Genomic DNA, 19,671 nt, shown 5'->3' on the forward strand with positions numbered 1-19,671 from the left:
TGCAATCTACATAACCTAGCTTCCCGATTTTGACGTATGATATGACACTGACAAGTCAAAGCAAAGTATGGCCACATTTAAAAAAGTAAACGATATCGTTTATTTTTTTACATCTCCCCCCTGGAAGGAGAAAAATTTTACACAAAATTTTTGCTACTAAATTAGTCCTCTTCTTCCTGTATCCTATGACATGGAATTAGTTTTGTAATATGAAAGAGGTTGGATTCTGTTTTTCTGTGTCCTGTGTCTATCTTAAATATAGAATTTGAAATTTTTTCAATGATCAGATATGGTCCTATTCTGAGTTCATCCAATTTCCTCCTGTTCAATTTATTTCCGTTTTCAACATACACCATATCGCCTATATTCAATTCAAAGAGTTTTCTATCTTTGTCAAATAGCTTCTTATTGTAGTTATGTGATCTTCTTGTATTTTCTAATGCTACTTCTCTGTCCTTGATCCAGTCACTAAGCGATTTTTCCTCCTTTAGTTCCTTTGGTAATAATGTGACATCTGTACCGTTTAGAAGATAACTAGGAGAGAAACGGGTCACTGAATGGTTGGTCTCGTTATAGTTCTTCACACATTCGTGGGCTACAGTTGTCCAAGCCTTTTTGTTGCCATTCTCATTCATTCTACACCTTATTTTATTCACCAATGTTTGATTCAGTCTCTCGTTCAATCCATTTGAGAAAGGTGAGTCTACTGCTGTAAATACCAAAGGTATATTGTTGCTTCTCAAGAAATCCTTAAACTCCTTTGAATTGATGCCTGGGTACTGGTCCGTAAGAATCATACCAATACCCTCAGTATCTGATACAGTTTTAATCAGTTTTATAAAATCATTTGCATTTTGGGTCTTTGAAGTAGAAATGAATGCGTATCTAGAGAAATGGTCCACTAACAGGTGCAGATACTTCTTCGAAGATCTTGAACCACCAAAACCTCCAATGGTGTCTATAGACATGATTTCGAATGGTTTGGTAGCTGGGCCCAGGTGTGACATAAATCCATATTTATCCTGTCCTCTAGACTTATTTTTAATGCAAACTTCACAGTTAGTGCACACTAATTTTATGTTCTGTATTAAGTTTTTGGCTGCATAAAATGGGCTAATTGTCTTCTGCATTTGTCCTATTCCAATATGACCTAGGTCAGCATGTATAGATTTCATAAATTTTACACTAAATTCCTCTGACAAAATAATTTTTCCTCTTGTTTTACCCTTTTTTAAATATACTTTGTGTTTTTCAATTAATTTTCCTTTTTTATTTTGTATTTCTGGATTTTCCTTCTGATCCCTTACAATGTCTTTGAGACTTATCAAATTGACTATTTTTAATTGTTCTTCTGTATTTTCATTAGGTTCTAATACAGGATTTCTGCTTAAGCAGTCAGCTTCTAAATTTTCCTTTCCCGGAGAATATTTTATTTTAAAGTCATACTGTGATAGGTAGTAAGTTAAATCACCTAATTCCTCATCGGTTCTTGATTTCAAGTTCATGTTTTCTAATGGTTTGTGGTCAGAATATACTGTAAACGATTTACCTATTAACCAGTATTGCCAGTATCGTACCGCTTCCCTGATGGCTAAACATTCTAAATATATTGCTTTTTTCTTCTTTTGAGCTTCATTTAGTTTCTTTGAAAAATAGGCTACAGGTTTTTCTCTACCATCAGGCTGTATTTGTTTTAAAATTGCCCCGACGCCCTGTAACGATGCATCTGTATAGATATTTATTGGCAAATTTTCATCGAATATTTCCAAAACTGGTTGAGAACATAAGAGATCTTTTATCTTTTCAAATGCATTTTGGCATTCAGCGGTCCATATGAATTTCTGATTCTTTCTTAATAGATTATGCAATGGGTCTAATATTATTGCACTCTTCGGAATGTACTCATGGTAAAAGTTAATTTTCCCTAGGAACTGTCTTATATTTTTCTGCGTTCTTGGAATAGGAAAATCCTTTATTGAGGTCAAGTTATCTTTCAATGGCTTAACTGAATTGTTTTGTATTATATGACCCAAATATTTTACTAAGTCAGATGCAAATGTACATTTCGTAAATTTTAATCTGAAACCCTCCGTCTTAATTGCGTCCAGCAACTTTGTTAAATGTTCAATGTGTTCGGTGAATGTTTTGGAAAATATAAGGATATCATCGATGTAATTAACTGCAAAGTCTGTAAGTTTATATTTTCTCAATATATTGCTTAAAATTCTTTGGAAGATTGCTGGCGAGGTCTTTAACCCGAAAGGGAGACAGGTCCATTGAAAGTGTCCATCCTGAGTTACAAATCCTGTTTTCTTTCTGTCCTCGATCCGTAAAGGAATAGACCAAAACGCTGAGTTGATATCAAGGGTTGAAAAAAAACTACAATTCCTAGTCTTCATCATAAGATCTTCAATCAATGGAAAGGGCTGACCTTGTGGTACTACTATTTTATTTAAGTCCCTAAAGTCAATACATAATCTTGATTTTTTATTCTCCTCTCTCTTAAATGCCAATGTGACTGGTGCAGCAAATGGACTATAGGATTCTTCTATTAACTTATTATCTAGTAACTTTCCAATTTGCTCTTCTATCTCTTTTTTATCTTCCATAGTACATCTGTACGGCCTCTTGCTGCAATATTTGTCCACCAACAAGTCTATTCTGGCTTCATATCCATTGACAGTCCCAACATCATATTTATGCCTTGCGAAAACTGTGTTATATTTATTTATCAATGTATTTATTTCAGACTGTTGTTCCTTGTTCAAATGACCAATCTTTATCGTAAAATCCTCCACCTTTACATGCTCATTAAAATTAACATAATATTCTTTTGTAGTATTCTCATCGTTCCCAGGAACATTCGATTGGTCATGAATTATTTCTTCATTTGAAACTATCACTTTCTCATTATTTTTCATATTTGTACCCAGTACCTGATTTATCTCCAATTTCTCATCTTGAGTCAATCGAAATATTTTTATCAGGTCCAAGCCAATCAGGAAATCATGCTTAAAATATTGTTCATCCACAATGGATATATCAACATTTTCCTCTATATTAAAAATCTTTATTTTTAGTTTGGTCAAACCGTTCGTTTTTTTAACACCACCAACTGTTACTAAATTTTCTTCGTTCAATTCGTTTCCTTTCCCTTTTAGGCTTAAGAGTTTAGAATTTATAATGGAAACAACTGAACCTGGATCATAAACTGCATTTATCTGATGTTTATCATTTACTAGTATTCTGACCTTAATTAGTGGTGTTATTATTCGTTTTTTGGAACAGATTCATTTAACTCTGCCTCTATCACTGCATTATTCACATGTTTAATGAAGTTCTTCTTTACTTTGTCATCTTCTTTAGTACGAAACCAACATGCAGTCTCAGAGTGATAACGGGTGCCTTTGTTTAAACTTTCACAGATTTTACACGGCTTTAGATCCTCATTCTTGAAACTTGTTCTTGAGGGTCCATATTTCCTCTTAAATACATAACTTTTTTTGTTAACCATATGTTCATACTTGCTTACCTCATTGAACAACTCAACTGTGTCCTTCAACGCTTCTCTATCAATTTTGTTTAATATGTACTCCGGCAAACCAACTGCAATAAGATCCACCAATGTACCAGAATCAATTGACTTTCTCATATCAAGTAAAAGCCTTTCTTTCTTTATAGCATAATCCAACAGTGAGCCATCCTTATATTTATACAGTAATGCATATGTAACTGGGCTCCACCCTTTGCTAACAAATGATTCACAAAATTTTTTCCTCCACTCAGACCATTCTGCCTTCATAGTCAATTTTATAACCATGGAACTGTACCAATCTACACAACTTTTATCCATAAAGAGCCTAAGAACTTCAATCTTATTTTCATCCGATATCTGGAAGCGCTCACATTCCTTTTCAAAAATGTCCATCCATTGAGTTGCATTAGAATGCTTGCTAGTAAACTTCTCTATCACAAACTTGTCCGCAATATTCTTCAAGCTCGGTTGTTTACTTTCCTGTGTACTTTCTATTAATTTTTCTAACAATTTTTCTAAAGTATTGGTCCCTTTTGTGCCGGCAGCAGTGGGTGTAGTAGAAGCACATTGGTCCTGATTTAATTCCTCCAGGTATCTGTCTGCAAACTGTACATTGCCATCCTCATCCATATAAATTTGCTCCAGTTCCTCGGTCAGCGAGATCCAAATTCTTCTTGTCTGGTACCTTTTCGACAGACTATTTTTCACCTTACTATACGCCGCTGTCTTTATCAATTCTTTGTGCTGGCTAACTGACTGCAATCCGTCCGGTAATGCATAACTCTTGTTGTCCTCGGTGGTTATTGACGTTACACAACAGACATTTGTTTTTTCGTCACTTCCAGGTAGTATTGTGAATTCAAAACGAAGTTTCGTCATCTTCCCTTGAATCTTGTAACTAGAAATGTCGTTTTATAAGATGATTTCACTTTTGTTGGTATGAATTGGAACAAAGAATAACTTCATGTGTTGCTCTGTAAACAAAGATTTATTTATAATACTACAAGGTTTTATTTGAATCTACATTGTACTCGTATGTAATTATTATTAACAATACCGACCTGTAAACAAAGAAACGACATTTAAAGTTTATTCTTGCTTTAGGCACTCTTTTATCAATAAAATATAACGGCGATTATTCAAAGCGGCACTGCAATCTACATAACCTAGCTTCCCGATTTTGACGTATGATATGACACTGACAAGTCAAAGCAAAGTATGGCCACATTTAAAAAAGTAAACGATATCGTTTATTTTTTTACAAATAAATAAATATTATACGACATTATTACACAAATTGACTAAGTCCCACAGTAAGCTCAATAAGGCTTGTGTTGAGGGTACTTAGACAACGATATATATAATATATAAATATTTATAAATACATAGAAAACACCCATGACTCAGGAACAAATATCCATGCTCATCACACGAATAAATGCCCTTACCAGGATTTGAACCCGGGACCATCAGCTTCGCAGGCAGGGTCACTACCCACTAGGCCAAACCGGTCTAAATGCCCTTACCAGGATTTGAACCCGGGACCATCAGCTTCGTAGGCAGGGTCACTACCCACTAGGCCAAACCGGTCGTCAAACGAATGTTTGATATGTCACCGTATTTAAGAATTATTTCGCTTAAAACTTAGTTTTTTCTTCGCAAGTGTGATGAAAAACATTGTGTGTAACTCGAGGGGTAAGAATATTGCAAACTCAGGTCTCTAATTCCCTCCAGCCTGCAGCTGTCGGGAATTACCCTCGTATCCAAAATTTCACTTACCCCCCTCGTTGCACAATGTACTCGTACTATTGTTTAGCACTTAGCAGGTTTGAGCCATAAAAATGACCCCAGAAAATTTCAACTATACTAAACAGGCCAATTCCAACAATATATATAACACATCACACATCACATTTTTTATACTACGTCGGTGGCAAACAAGCATACGGCCTGCCTGATGGTAAGCAGTATCCGTAGCCTATCTACGCCTGCAACTCCAGAGGAGTTACATGCGCGTTTCCGACCCTAACCCCCTCCCACCCTCGTTGAGCTCTGGCAACCTTACTCACCGGCAGGAACACAACACTATGATATGATACTGATCTAACATGGATCTGACATCATGCCAATCATCATTATATCAGCCTTTTATCGCCCACTGCTGAGCATAGGCCTCTCTTCCAGTACGCCGCTTATTCCGGTCCTGAGCCAATCTCATCCAGAAGTGACCCGCAATCTTCCGAATGTCGTCCACCCAACAAGCCAACGGACGCCAATATTGAAATTGAATTGAAATTGAAATTGAAAATATTTATTTCAGATTTTACAACCATCCATATTTGTTAGTATAACTTAGGAACTAATGTTAATTTTGTACTTATTATAATATTACAACTAAAATACCTAACCTATTTTCTAAATTTCAATATGAGATATATATATATTCATTGTTTCAATCTCCTTTAGAGGACCTGCTGAATTGCGCATTATGTCAACCTTCAACTAAAAACGTCACTTTTGACAGATCAGCATAGCATCACATTGGAATCAGTACCCCTAGTGTAAATATTTTCGACAGCGAAACGTTACGTACGCGTTTGCGTTAAGTGTCATTTTGTATGAGATTTTTGACTTTCCAAAACGTCCCGCTTGGCGCGCTGTTCAAAAACCCATACAAAATGAGACTTAACGCAAACGCGTACGTCACGTTTCGCTATCGACTAAATTTACACTAGAGGCACAGATCTAATAACTAAAACTTGAATCCAAAAACGTCACTTAAGAACTACACATCAGTATCAGAGTAATAATTAAAACTGGAATTGGCCTGAATGTGACGACTTACGAATCATGATTGAGTTACGCATGGGTTTTTAGTTCTGATAACAAGCAAACACTACAAAAATTTGCACATACATATTTATGTGTTGAAATTATCTACCTCTACTCCCATCATCACGATATAGAGTCGCTGAAAAATTACTTCTGCCTCGCCGTCACGATGGCGCTCACGTCCTAAGTAAAACTTTAGGGGTCCAAGTACTAAACTACTTCTAAGATTGAGTATTAGAGTAAGGTTTGCGATGTTGACAGGAAAAACGCGAACGAGTTAACTATACCTAGTATAATATGTGCGTGACCCATTTATCCCGTACCGAATTAGCTTTTCAGCCAAATTTAACATCTAGGTATCTATCAAAATCTAACGCCAAAAAGAATTGACAACACAAAAAACATCGGCCCACATATGCTATGGTATAAAGCTGCTGTTTTGTCCTATTTATTTATATATTTATACTATATTGCAAATTAAAATAATTCTAGGGATTACTAGTTAATATTAGTATTTCTCACGACAGTTTAAATTCATTTATTGCACATCAAATATTAAGTACAAATGGCGGACTTAATGCCTTAAGGCATTCTCTACCAGTCAACCACTGAGTCAAAAAGAGACGTTTGTTAAGTGTAAGCTTTGTACTTGAGAATAATTAACCGATATCACTACCTACTATTTACAAATTAAATACTAATTAATATAATATAATGAAATCATAAATTTAAACATATACTTTGTCTTGCCGATGAGATGGTAAATATTTTGACTCTAATTTCGGCTAGTAGGGTGTAAATGGGCTTGCAATAATTTACGTAAGTAAATCTCACAGAAGTTTTGTCATTTTCTGTGACGGCTGATCATTTGGTGCTTACCACAGAAAACAGAACGCCGGAAGCCCGGTCTAGCGTTGAGTTATCCTTTAGGCACTTATCGCAAATTTATTTATTACAATTTCTAGCAATGAAAACTAGCACCACACATGGATGTTCATGTCACTTGTTATTTCAGAATGTTGTTTTAAAATGAGAGAGTATTTTCAATTGCATAGGAGCGGCTATTTTGCAGCGGGTTCGTGTAAGTCTTAAGCCTGTCACAGACGGAGCGATAATATATATTAATATACCGTAAGATACCGAACGAATGTGTGATGAGCATGGATATGTTTTCTATGTATTTAAGTATTTATAAATATGTATATATTATGAATATCGTTGTCTAAGTACCCGCAACAAAAGCCTTATTAAGCTTGCCGTGGGACTGAGTCGAGTTGTGTAATAATGTCCTATAATATTTATTTATTTTATTTTATAGCTTCCTGTGTGGACTCTGTCAAATAGTACGTAAAATATAACGTAAGATGCTTTGCTATTTTAAGATATATTTTGGTATATTATCGCTCCGTCTATGACGGGTTTAAGTTTCGATGGTCGTTTTCTATAGACGATTGTCGCTTGATTGACTCGTAGGACGACCGGTCGAAGGATCAAGGAAGTACCATTGATTCCTAAATACGCAAAAACATTTTAAATCACTTACCTGCCAGGCAGATGGTGAACAAAAGCTGTAGCTTCCAGAGCTGCATCTCGGGTTGATCGGCACGTTTAACTGAATCACTCGGTCATCGTTATCGAAACTATACCTAAAGGCAACGAGGTCACTATAGTTATGAGTTAGAGCAGGATAAGCAATTGGATTTAATTTTGGTGGGAATGGTGTGATGCCCGGAGGTGGTGGTTTGAAAGTGAGCGCGGATGGCGTTTCAGGCAGGGACGCTTTAGTCCCATTGCTAGGGTTGCCCACGGGGAGATTAAGGGCGTCCGCGAGCTGGCGCGGTTGCACGGAGCGGGTGAGCGTTAACGAAAAAAGTATGAGCAGCGCTAACTGGCGCGGATGCTTGTGCCGGGTTTTACTTACAATGGCCCCGCGAGCGTGCACCCGCACCAGCTCGCGGACGCCCTTATTGGTATGACGTTGTTGGTTGGTGAATGGTAAGAAAAATCGTCCGAGTTATAGCTGAAGAAGATAGCGCTATACGGCTCAATATGTTTTGTGCTAACCTAACCTAATGTGCGGAGCAGTAGTCACCATACCAACTCGTAAAACCTCTCTTTATTCTTCAAAAACTGATGAGAAAGTTACATTATATCACTAGAAAGGCAAAGTAATTTGGTTAGCAGGTAGAATAGATTTTTAAGTGATGATTAGGACATTAATTTGGATTTATTTTAATTTGTAAAGTGCTAGTAGTTTCCTCGCGTTGGTGTGGTGAAAAACTTTGTGTTTCACACTGTACAGAAGTTTGTTTTACCCAGTCACTCACAACCCTCAAAATTCCACTTTTCTAATCTTTCGCTTGCTCGAGTATCAATATTAACATATTTGCTCCCTTGTAAAAAAATACTTATTCTGTTTTATATAAGAAAAAATGTGGGTGTGGGTCAACCCTAGCAGTCCCAACCCCACCACCCTTTGGCAGTGGTGCGCGAAATGGGGACAGGGAGCGTCCCGGCCCGTAAAGAAAATTGTCTTCACTCCACTGATTGGAACGATGTTTGCTTTCCCGGGAATTACTGGCACACGGGATTTATCTACCAGGGCCATGGTAACTGGCTCTACCCATTTCATATGGTAGACACCATACGGCTACATCTTAGAATGTTGTTTTTCGTGATAGGTACTTTCTTCATTTAAGGTCTTACCTCAATTAGTGTCGGTAATTACTATACCCGTTCCAAATTGTAGCTGTCTCCGTCAAACAGTCTCTAAGAAAACCGCGCATTTAACCGATTTGTAAGACCAAAGTGAACAAAGTTTTGTACGGAACACTAAAAATCATAAATTTTGAGATGTGGCCGTTTTGCAGGCACCGTAAGATGTGTGCGTTATTATATAGATGGGGTTTTTTGTTAAGAAGATCAAATACATCGACAGTATCTTAGGTATTGATATGTAGAGAGCGGCACACACAACAGTCAAGTTATATATAGGTACAGTCAGCTGCAGATATTACTGACATGCAGGGAAATTTGTTTGAATGGTGGGTCACATATTTTTACAGCTGATTGTACTTTAAATAGGACATTGAAAGCAAATTTTGAATTTGTGCGATAAGAACTCTTATCGCCATACCTACTATTAATTTCGTATAATTCATTTGCCATAAGTCATATTTTTGATTGGTTTTTCTGTCGAGCGAGGCAACCATGCTAGTCGCTAGTTAGTTACAAACTTTTACATGGTTATTTAAATTAAATTAATTACATTCCTTACGCAATATCACAGTGAAGTAAGTATGTAGTTCGAGTTACGAATTAATGTTTCTTTTATTCAAGAGTCATTACGCAGGTTTGACCAATTACTTAGGACTAATATGTTATCGAAATAATGCTAGTTTGTAGCTAAATTATTTTGTATGCGTAATGGAATTGATTAGAGTCTAGACAACCGTTATCAATTACATTTACGATTATTAATACTTATAGGTAAGATGTATTGGCGCCAGTGACCAACATCCGGGAAACTTTAATCGACACATCTATTTTTAACCACTCCGAATACTGCAACACTGTGCAGCCACCACCATCGTACCATGTACCATCTAGGTAGGATTGTATATATGTGCTATGCCTCGTGCTCCCGTGAGGGACAGAACATACACAATGCGACAACATTAATAACACATTTTAACATTCCTGCTACACCTACTGGAAGATACATACGAATATCCCGTTCTGTCGGTTCCCCCCACAACTCATGCCCAATATAAATTCATGCTGTGCAGCTACTGCACAGTGTTGCAAAATTAAGAAATTGGCTAACCCTTATTTTCTTACATAAAAAATAGACGTGTCGGTTACTGGTTCCCTGTCCATCACTGGTGCCACTACATTACAGACTTAGTATTTTTGTGAATTATGAACCTGACTTCCTCATCTCCCTCGCGTTGTCCCGGAATTTTGCCTGTGGGAGCTCGTGGGAGCTTGCGGTCCGCTTGGCAACCAACCCCAAGAAATGGCGTATGCACTAGTTCTTACGAAAGCAACAGCCATCTGACCTTCAAACCCAGACGGTAAACTAGGCCTAGGGATTTGTCCGGTTCCTCACGATGTTTTCCTTCACCGAAAAACGACTGGTAAAATGATATTTCATACATAAGTTCCGAAAAACTCATTGGTACGAGCCAGTGTTTGAACCTGCGACCTCCGGATTGCAAGTCGCACGCTCTTACCGCTAGGCCACCAGCGCTTCACTCGAACCTCCCGGCTCCCTTCTTACAAGTCCTAATACTTTTATCATTGATTTCAGGCAAATTCTGTAAAAACCTACTTTTAGATATCTACCCCGTTATGAATAATTTTTACTCTTCCATAAATCACTACGACTACCAAATTTTTTTAAGCCCGCTTCAGCACAAATTAATAAAGCCATTCCATAATGTCATATCTATCCGCCACCGAGCCAAGGCCTCGCCCTAATTGGATGGCAGCAAATGTTAGCCCGAGACAATCGCCGCGGCATTTGGCTGGTTATGGCCTTCGTTACCTTTTCTCCCCTTTATAGGCCGAACTACCCCAGAGGAAAAAAGACCCTTGGAACTCAATATCTTTGGCACTTACGATGTTTTCTCCTCCCCTTTATAGGCCGAACTACCCAGAGGAAGAAGGAAGCTTGGAAGTCAATTATCTTGGGCATTTACGACGTGTTGTGTGGTGGTTGGGAAATAACGGACAGATTGATGAAGTAGACAGATAATATAATGAAAAGCGTTCTGGCATTCGGTGTTTGACGATGTATGAATTGAAAACGGCAACTGTGTCACTGGATGGGCATTTTATACTACTGTACTCTGAATTCATAAGTTCATAACTAAACGGCCTTAAGTTTTCTTATAGAATATTTTACAACAAATGATTTAGAGTAGGTAAATAGAGGGCTCTTGCGATGTTATGTATGTGGTTGCAAGGGAACAAACAAATTAATGAAACTTACGAGTAGGTTATACATTAAGGTCCCTGGAGGGAAAGCGCCTTTAAACCATTACTTAAAGGAAACATTCATTTATTTTTAAAAAGAAACGACCCTGCATTTAAAGATTTTATTAATTTGCTTGACTTCTTTTTTTTCTTGATTTGCGGGCGAGAGTCCGGGAATCGAACATACTAAAATTTAAAAGATACCTAATATTCGATTTTATACAAATTTTGTCCGGCAGACGAGTGTCAGACCTGTTTCTTGGAGAAATTTAAACAATTACTGTATCGACTAGTGGAATAAAATATCGAGTGTTTTTTCGTCGATTTTATATTTCATTTCATTGGGCAGGTTGGATCATTGCATAGAAAACTGGTCAAATGAATTGTTAGTAAATAGCTGTAAAAGATTAATCATTTTTTAGTTGACGACCAGTCTGGTCTATGAAGCCTATGGTCCTGGGTTCGAATCCCGGTAAGGGCATTTATTTGTGTGACGAGCACAGATATTTGTTCCTGAGTTATGGATATTTTCTATGTATTTAAGTATTTGTATATTATATATATCGTTGTCTGAGTACCCACAATAAAGCCTTCTTGGCTTACCATGGGACTTATATTTATTTATTTATTTGTAACCCACACGCACTGTTTTAGGGTTTCCAGTGTTTCATGTTATCAGCTATTTTTATAATTCCGGTAGGTATCACATTTTACGTAACCAGATATAATAGGTAGGTAGTTGTTATATAAAGGAACGATAATAAAACGATATCATTTGTAAACATGTTTTTATTAATAACCGAAAATGTACAATATTATATTAAATACTACAACTTCATACCTACATAAATTACACGATAACAGGCAGTATATTCATCCCGTACAGAACAGCCGAGTGTACATTTTTGCATCGCATTATTTGCCTCAAATCACTTTTAGTATAATCTTATTTATATTTAGGGACTACCCTTCTAAATATGTATGTCCGGGATTAAAAACTCGACCATCAATTTCGCTCTAACGCCTTGAGTACAAAAAGGGCTACTTTATCGGGGACGCGACGCGTATGGCAGCTACCTTAATGACCTGCAGAAATCTGTATTATATACCGTTGAATTTAAAGCGGAGTTATCGAACGTTATCATTATCATGCCTAATATCGGCTTAGCTTCATGAAAGTTAAAAAAAAATAGCGTCACGTACCCGACTTCTGGAATGTTCCTCCACAGTCACGGACTGGTTGAGCCATTTAGGGTTCACTTTACATTGGACATTTCATACCGTTAGTACTGACAACTAAATAGCTTGAACCCTACGTGGATCAACAAATAAAGTCCGTGACCGTACAGTAGCCAGTCAGTGCTCTCGACCGAGAGCTGGCAATGTCTAAACTCATCGCCGAGAAAATGACCGACACACTCGATCCCCAAACAAGCATGCTAGTTCGGGACAAATAATGCAAATACAAAATATTGTACATAATAAAAGCGGTTACAGACGGACCTGATCAGAAAACAAGGAAATACAGAGAATCGGTTAATTTTTAGGCGAAATTTCAAACCTCCAATATTTTTATTAGATTAATGTACATGGACTGGTAATAAGTACTATGACTATTTCGCTTCAGACATTTTCGGATAAATACGAGTACTCTGATTTTATAGGAGAAGTATAATTTAACATCTGTATAATTATAATGTAGTCAAAGTTAAGAAATTAAAAGAAAATGTTAACTTTTGAAGATCCAAGTAATTTACGGTAACGGGCCCGTAAATACACGGTTTGCTTCTACGTATAAAGAAAGGAACAGTAAAGCGGAAACTAGCAGAAAATACATAGAAAATATTAAATTAAATAAATAAACAAAATATACACTCACATTTGCACACATTCGCTTTAAGTTAAAAAATACCAACAGTATACCTAAACACCAAACGTCTATACCTAAGATTCCGTCTATGACTATTATATACATATTGTACACATATTATCTAGTTGTCTGTATCTCTGTGAGTACCTTACAAACCTTTATCAAATATTTTATATCATTAATTTGCATTAAGTATTATTATATGATAAACATTTAAAGAAAGGAAATGCACTAATAATGTTACTAAATTAACAATGATGGTCAAACATTGGATATGCTATGTTAACAGGTGCAGAAAAATATATTAAAAACATGACTTTCCTTATAACTCAATATTTGTAGGACAGTAAAAATATTATAAGATCATAAGCAGTACTTTGACCTTAGAGCATTTAGACAGAAGTCTGTCTGTCCTGTACAAAACAGTTCGCCGATTTTTGCGGGGGAGGGGCACGTCAAATGTATGGCTATTTGTACTACGGAAGGTGGAGATAAGGAATGGAATCTCCATATAACAAAAAGTGTCATCAAAAAACCTTAAATAGGTGGCGCTACAATACCTAGAATAGCTGAAAAAAAATCAAATCATAGACTTCGCACTTCACTCCGTCAATAACGCCTAGGTTCTTAGCTACTCTAGCGCTACTCTGGAGAGATTTGGAACTATTATTTATAGCTGACCACTGGACACTTTTGCATAAGTTCTGCCTATGGAGATTGCGTTCCTTAACTCTACCTTCCATAATATGTACGTAACGTAAAAATAGCCATGTCAGATAAACGTCAGTCCATACAAAAGTATGCCCGATTGTGAAAGGTTTTCGGCAGTGCGGTAAGCACTTAAAGGCGACTCCTGTCTAAATGCTCCAAGATTTTGACTTATGCGAAACTCCGCATTTCATACAAATAATTTTAGTTTTACGTACATACAAAGGTATTAACTAAACACAAATTTTAATGTTCTATATGATTTTTTAGACACTGCGGATTGATTCGACAAAGCTAATGTGTATGAACTGTTTCTCTGTGTGTATATCAGAATGCTTAAAAGGTTGCTTAAAACTTCACTTAATCGTTTAGTTCATTTTATTCACAACAGTTTTGATAAACCTACCTGTAAGATATTGCATCAATTAAAGGCCGAGTAAACAAAATTATATTGGTACTTTAACCTTTTGAACGCCAAGAGCCACTAAAGTGGTTGTGTGCTGTCGTGCCTACCACGCCAACGACCACTAAAGGGGTCATGGCAGACGCTGTCAAAGCAATTTTACTGTTGACAGATAAGGTTTAAATTCGTTTCTCACTAGTTGTGTATGCCAAATTTTGATGCGAGAGAAATCGTTCAAAAGGTTAAAAGTTAAAACATAATTAACCCTCTTTCTTGTTTAAAGATTGATCTGGGAATTTAAATAATAAGTAAATAGAAAAAATATATGTATAATGAATTGAAAATAATGTTAACAACTATACATCATAATAATACATAACTGTAGTCATCGAGTTGTCGATAGACCTGGACGCAACGGCTCGGGTCCAACCAAGCCTCATTTAGGCCGAAGGGTCCTACATTTTATATTAATTCATCTACTAATACATTAATTAAATGTAATTCACAGATATGTTTGGTATATAATATTAATATCGAATTATTATGAAAATATAAACAATCTCAAAGTTCTAAAGCACGAGATCTGACAAGTATTCATAAATAAAATAAATATAATAAGTAAGTAAAATTAACTTAAATAAATAAATCAAGCCCTAACGTTATGTTTGAATATCATTAACATTCAATTGAATTAAATACATAGTTTACTTTTATTCTACTATAATATTAAGAGTGATCATTAATTTATATATTACATTTTAATTGTTATCGTATATATCTGATTATACAATAGTATTCAAAAATCACAAATGTAAGTGTTTGTGCTTCGAGTCGTAAATAATGCCCGGGAAAGGTCATTGGCAGGACAAAAATATTATTTATGAGCAGTATAACTTAATAAAAACATCCAATCGATTTTGACTTCCGAGCACTTAAACCCAAAGTTTACAAAACGATAATTGAACTTATTGTAGGATCTGATTTGATGGTTGTATCAAGTTAAAATACTGGTTAGTAACATTTTTGTTGTGCCATTGGCCGTGTATATTAATAACTGAGCAGTCGATGCGCTCTTGAGAGTGGTATTCAGCCATTATATCTTTGAATAAAGGAATAAAAAATCGGAAAGCACTACATTTGATTCTAATTGACTTGAGCAACACTGTCAATGTATAAAAAAAAATACAGAATGTTTAACTACGATAGTGTGGATAAATCCTAAAGTGTGGAAGATACAAGCGTCGGCGTACAGCATGGCTGCTGCTCAACGCAACGTTCACGCAACTGCGCTGCGACGCCATTTTCTATAGAGCTTACAAGATACCTTTTAGGAATAAATAACTTTTACAGTACATAATATGTTGCTACTTTCCCGCACGCGTTGCATAGGCATATGTACTGTAGAACGTTGTACGATACACGTGCGAATAGGTAATTTGCAACTCTTGTCGATTATAAACACTCCCTTAAGTCGTGTTTCAATTTATAACCACTCGTTGCCAGTTTCCTATTTTCTGCACTTGTATCGTAAATAACTATAGTTGGAGTGAAACGTGGTTATAAATTTAAGTACAACCATGGGCGTTACCAAGGGGGGGGGGGGGGGGGGCAGCCCCACCTATGTCCCTCATCCTACTCTTAGCCATTGGTCATACAACTGCCCGCCACCAGCCTTGAGTACAACTCACACTACACCATACTTATTTTTTTTCAAAAGAGAGGATAATATTTCCATTACATATTTTTCTGTTTATTTCAGTTTTTTCCCACACTGTTAAAGTAAAAACACTCTGTACAGGACCATCAGTGACTTAACTCAAAGTTAACCCTTTCACCGCCAAAGGCATCAGCCGACACGCGCGGCAGCCCAATATCAACCTTCGTGCATTGCGACAAGGTTCACGGTGACGCACCGGTAAGTCTCCTCAAAATTGTAGCTACATAATTTGAAAGGCGACTTACACTGACAGTCATGGTCATAAATAAGTATACACTTTCCACCTTATGTTAACCATCTTGATACTTATTACGAGCTTGTATAGAAAATTGTAGCTAATATCTTAGTATAATTTTCTAAACTACATTTTACAAGGTATAGATGTAAATACAAAATCATTGCTAGTATGAAGAGTGAATAAGTATACCTATTACGAAGTAAGTTTGATTGTAATGTGTATTGGTTTGAGTAGTGTATAATAATTTTATATTATTTCGTGGGAAGAAAAAATACCACTTTAGTATTTTTCAAATAGCTTTGGGACGGTGGCATCTGTCATCTCGTACATTTTTGCGTTTTAAGATTATAAAATGTATGGAGATGACTGCTGTCAATACCCAAGCTATGTGAAAAGTACTATAAGTTAAAATATGTGGTTTCTATCAGAGAAGGGTCCTTATGCTTCATATGAATAAGGACCTCTCTATGGATGAAAAGCCACATATATATATGAGTTGAGGACTTTTTTTTAAATGGGGTTTTATTCTAAATTAGATCTTAAGGTATCATGAATAAGGTCCGCACACAAGGAATGACCGAATTCGACCTGCTTGCATATAAAAAGTTTACTTGAAGTGTATTAGAAATTCATGAGGAATATTTCATTATAGTATAACATTTGTACATTCGCTTTAAACATAGGTACAGGGAAGGAACGTACCCACGACTATATAGAAAGCAATGAGGGTAGGTATGGTGGAAACGAAACTAAATTAATGGCCAATAATACTCACTGTAACTGGCCACGGTTGTTGAAAAGTAATAAAATAAGCAGCTACGAGTCATTTTCTCACAATTCAGACGATAAGATTCATAAACATCACTTAGTTCATCATCATAAATAAAATAGCGTATAGAATCGGACTACTCTGCAACAACTTTACAGTGTGGAGGTGTCACAATAAAAGTCTTATTTTTAATGAAAATATATCGTTCATAGTGGCATGTCCACACTTTGTCTTTGTAAAGTCGTTGCAGAGTTACCATAGATGGACTATAGTTATAACTAAGATATAGAAGAAACAACTATCTAGAAAAGCCAAATGCGAGTCGGACTCGCGCACGAAGGGTTCCGTACCATTAAGCAAGAAACGGCAAAAAAATCACGTTTCTTGTATGGGAGCCCCACTTAAACTCAACTGTTTAGGTATCACATTGCATGAGATACAGCCTAGTGAAAAACATACAGACAGACGGACAGTGGAGTCTTAGTAATAGGGTCCCGTTTTTACTCTTTGGCAACGGAACTTTAAAAAAATCAATATTGAGAAGAATTATAAAAAGGAAAAAGTATCAACTATAAAATAACCAATCTTGATATTTGCCGTCACATTAAAATGATATTCACGCTAATATGTGATTTTAATAAGTAACACCTGGTAAGAAATTACCTATAACGTTATCTAAAAGAGTAAATCTTTTGGTCACATAATCTTGGTACATCAAACACGACTTTTAAAAATTCTAAGACAAAATTCGTGCCTTACAAATACAATTCATCTTTTTCATCTTTTTAAATATGGTCTCCATCAAATCTATGATGATTTTGCCAATGCCAAATGTCGTTGTTCAGTAGTAACTTTTAAGTGTGCTCGTAGAGCATGACGTTCGGTAGTTGCTTTTAGTAAAGAAATTCCTGGACTTTACTAAAAGCCACGATGGATTGCCGGGTGTAGATTAAAACATGGTTAAACGCGTTTCAAGATTAGTTCTCCATTAACTGCACACTTCCATGATAGTTCACTGCATAATAAGCTATCAATATTGCACTTTAAACAACATTAATGAGCAAAACACAAAAAAATATTCTCGAGACGTCTTCGCCATCTTGAATCTCAACGACAACCCCTCTTCGTCTTTTTCATTCTTCGATTTAGCAGTGGACATAAGATATTTAGTTGTAATTAAATTTTCACCTTTCCGAAAACCAAAGTTTTATACATTTTAACGAAATATATTTTTCAATAATAAAACTACCACCCTGTACCAAAACTTCCACTCGGGTGTAACTTTTTTGTTGAGGACCTGAGATTTTCAAGACGAAGAGTAAGCAATCTTAATGAGTTCTTCAAACTCAACGCAATTTAAATGCCATCTACCCATGCCGCTTTGTCATTAATACCATAACAATAAGTTTCATTATTTTTCGGCTCCGGAAATCCCCTTTTAGTAATAGTATGTGCCGATTCTTACGTAAGTTTTCGAAAATTAATAACGGTCTAATAATAGTTATTGAACTGCGTATGTGTTTATTACTAATTCAGAAGAACGGAACTTAAACAATATTAACATATCTTATAGTAGATGTAGCCGGCCTTTATTATGTAAATATGGGCGTGATTACTAGGTCCGTTCGCCAAATCTAAACAATGCCGGTTGACGGCAACCTCATAGTTTGCATTCGGCGACCGACGCAGAGTGATTGGGCCAGTAAAGATCAAATATTCATTAGACATTTTCCTCATATTATCTATAAATGCCAACTGAAAAGTAAATAGGTATCACCAATCGCCATGATTTTAGATGAGCACGAAAATTTACATGATAATCGCCATTCAATTCATTCAATAAATGCGATGATTTCTGATTTTCATTCATTATTTAAGCCTTTATAATCAGAGGGAATATATTTCCCATCTACTTTTGAACTTTATTACAAAGCGATAGGGTTAAATTTTTCATAAAGGTAAAAGTTTCGATTGATATTTTCTATAAACTGCTGTCACTCGGCTAGACCCTCTGGGGCCTATTCCACTGACAATTGTCAATTTTCTGTTCGTTTCCGACTTGACAAGTAACGGTCGGTCGTTTTTACAAGTGATCACGCTCTCACATAATTTTTACGCGACCTCATGTGTGGTCGCTTACGTGATCCATCTTTTACTGCCCCGCCAGGAGCCACTTGCATATTCCAGGGTTAGCCAACTAACTCGGAGTTGACCGTTTAAACTCGAAGTTAACAGTACATTTTAAGCCTGTATAAACGGTTGGCTAACCTTGGAACGTGGCCCTAGGCCAATCAGCGGTACTCTAAATAAAAATTGAATGCGAACCTTACATTCTTAATCTGAAAATTCTATTTTCGAAATGATTAGTGAGATACCGTTACTGAGCGTACAATGGTCAAGTTGGTCTGCGACCGCAGCCTAATACCGTAAGTTTAGAGTTGGTTGTCGAGGGCGGGCTCGGCGGGGCGCGCGGCGCGGTACAGCGCGTTGCGCGCGCGCACGGGCAGCGGGTGCGCCTCCGTGTTGAACACCCACTCGTCCAGCGGGACCAGCGAGTCGTCGGCGAACAGCAGGTACAGGTACTGGTACAATTATATAGGTACTGAGTGATAGGGAAAT

At 36.5% G+C, this 19,671-nt stretch overlaps 3 protein-coding genes across 4 annotated transcripts in view; all 3 read right to left on the reverse strand.

Moving 5' to 3' along the window:
- The window catches only part of LOC133520782 (xaa-Pro aminopeptidase 1), a 74,173-nt gene extending 65,000 nt beyond the window's left edge, over positions 1 to 9,173 (reverse strand). The window contains exon 1 of the mRNA XM_061855440.1: positions 7,911 to 9,173. Coding sequence (XP_061711424.1) covers positions 7,911 to 7,956 — 46 coding nt within the window. The 5' untranslated portion in view covers positions 7,957 to 9,173. The remainder of the gene's footprint in view (positions 1 to 7,910) is intronic.
- LOC133520781 (uncharacterized) lies at positions 1,462 to 4,802 on the reverse strand. Its single transcript, XM_061855439.1, has 2 exons — positions 4,597 to 4,802; positions 1,462 to 4,509 (listed from the first exon to the last, which is right to left on the reverse strand). The coding sequence occupies exon 2, from the start codon at positions 4,412 to 4,414 to the stop codon at positions 3,269 to 3,271; it is 1,146 nt and encodes a 381-aa protein (XP_061711423.1). The 5' UTR covers positions 4,415 to 4,509; positions 4,597 to 4,802; the 3' UTR covers positions 1,462 to 3,268.
- Positions 9,174 to 12,121: 2,948 nt separating the features above from the next.
- LOC133520786 (mannosyl-oligosaccharide alpha-1,2-mannosidase IA-like) overlaps positions 12,122 to 19,671 on the reverse strand; it is a 181,247-nt gene continuing 173,697 nt past the window's right edge. For both annotated transcript variants that reach the window (XM_061855447.1, XM_061855448.1), the window contains exon 10: positions 12,122 to 19,634. In XM_061855447.1, the coding sequence (XP_061711431.1) occupies positions 19,485 to 19,634 (150 nt within the window). In that variant the 3' untranslated portion in view covers positions 12,122 to 19,484. The remainder of the gene's footprint in view (positions 19,635 to 19,671) is intronic.

This window comes from Cydia pomonella, chromosome 8, assembly GCF_033807575.1.
Source record: "Cydia pomonella isolate Wapato2018A chromosome 8, ilCydPomo1, whole genome shotgun sequence".
Classification (NCBI taxonomy): domain Eukaryota; kingdom Metazoa; phylum Arthropoda; class Insecta; order Lepidoptera; family Tortricidae; genus Cydia; species Cydia pomonella.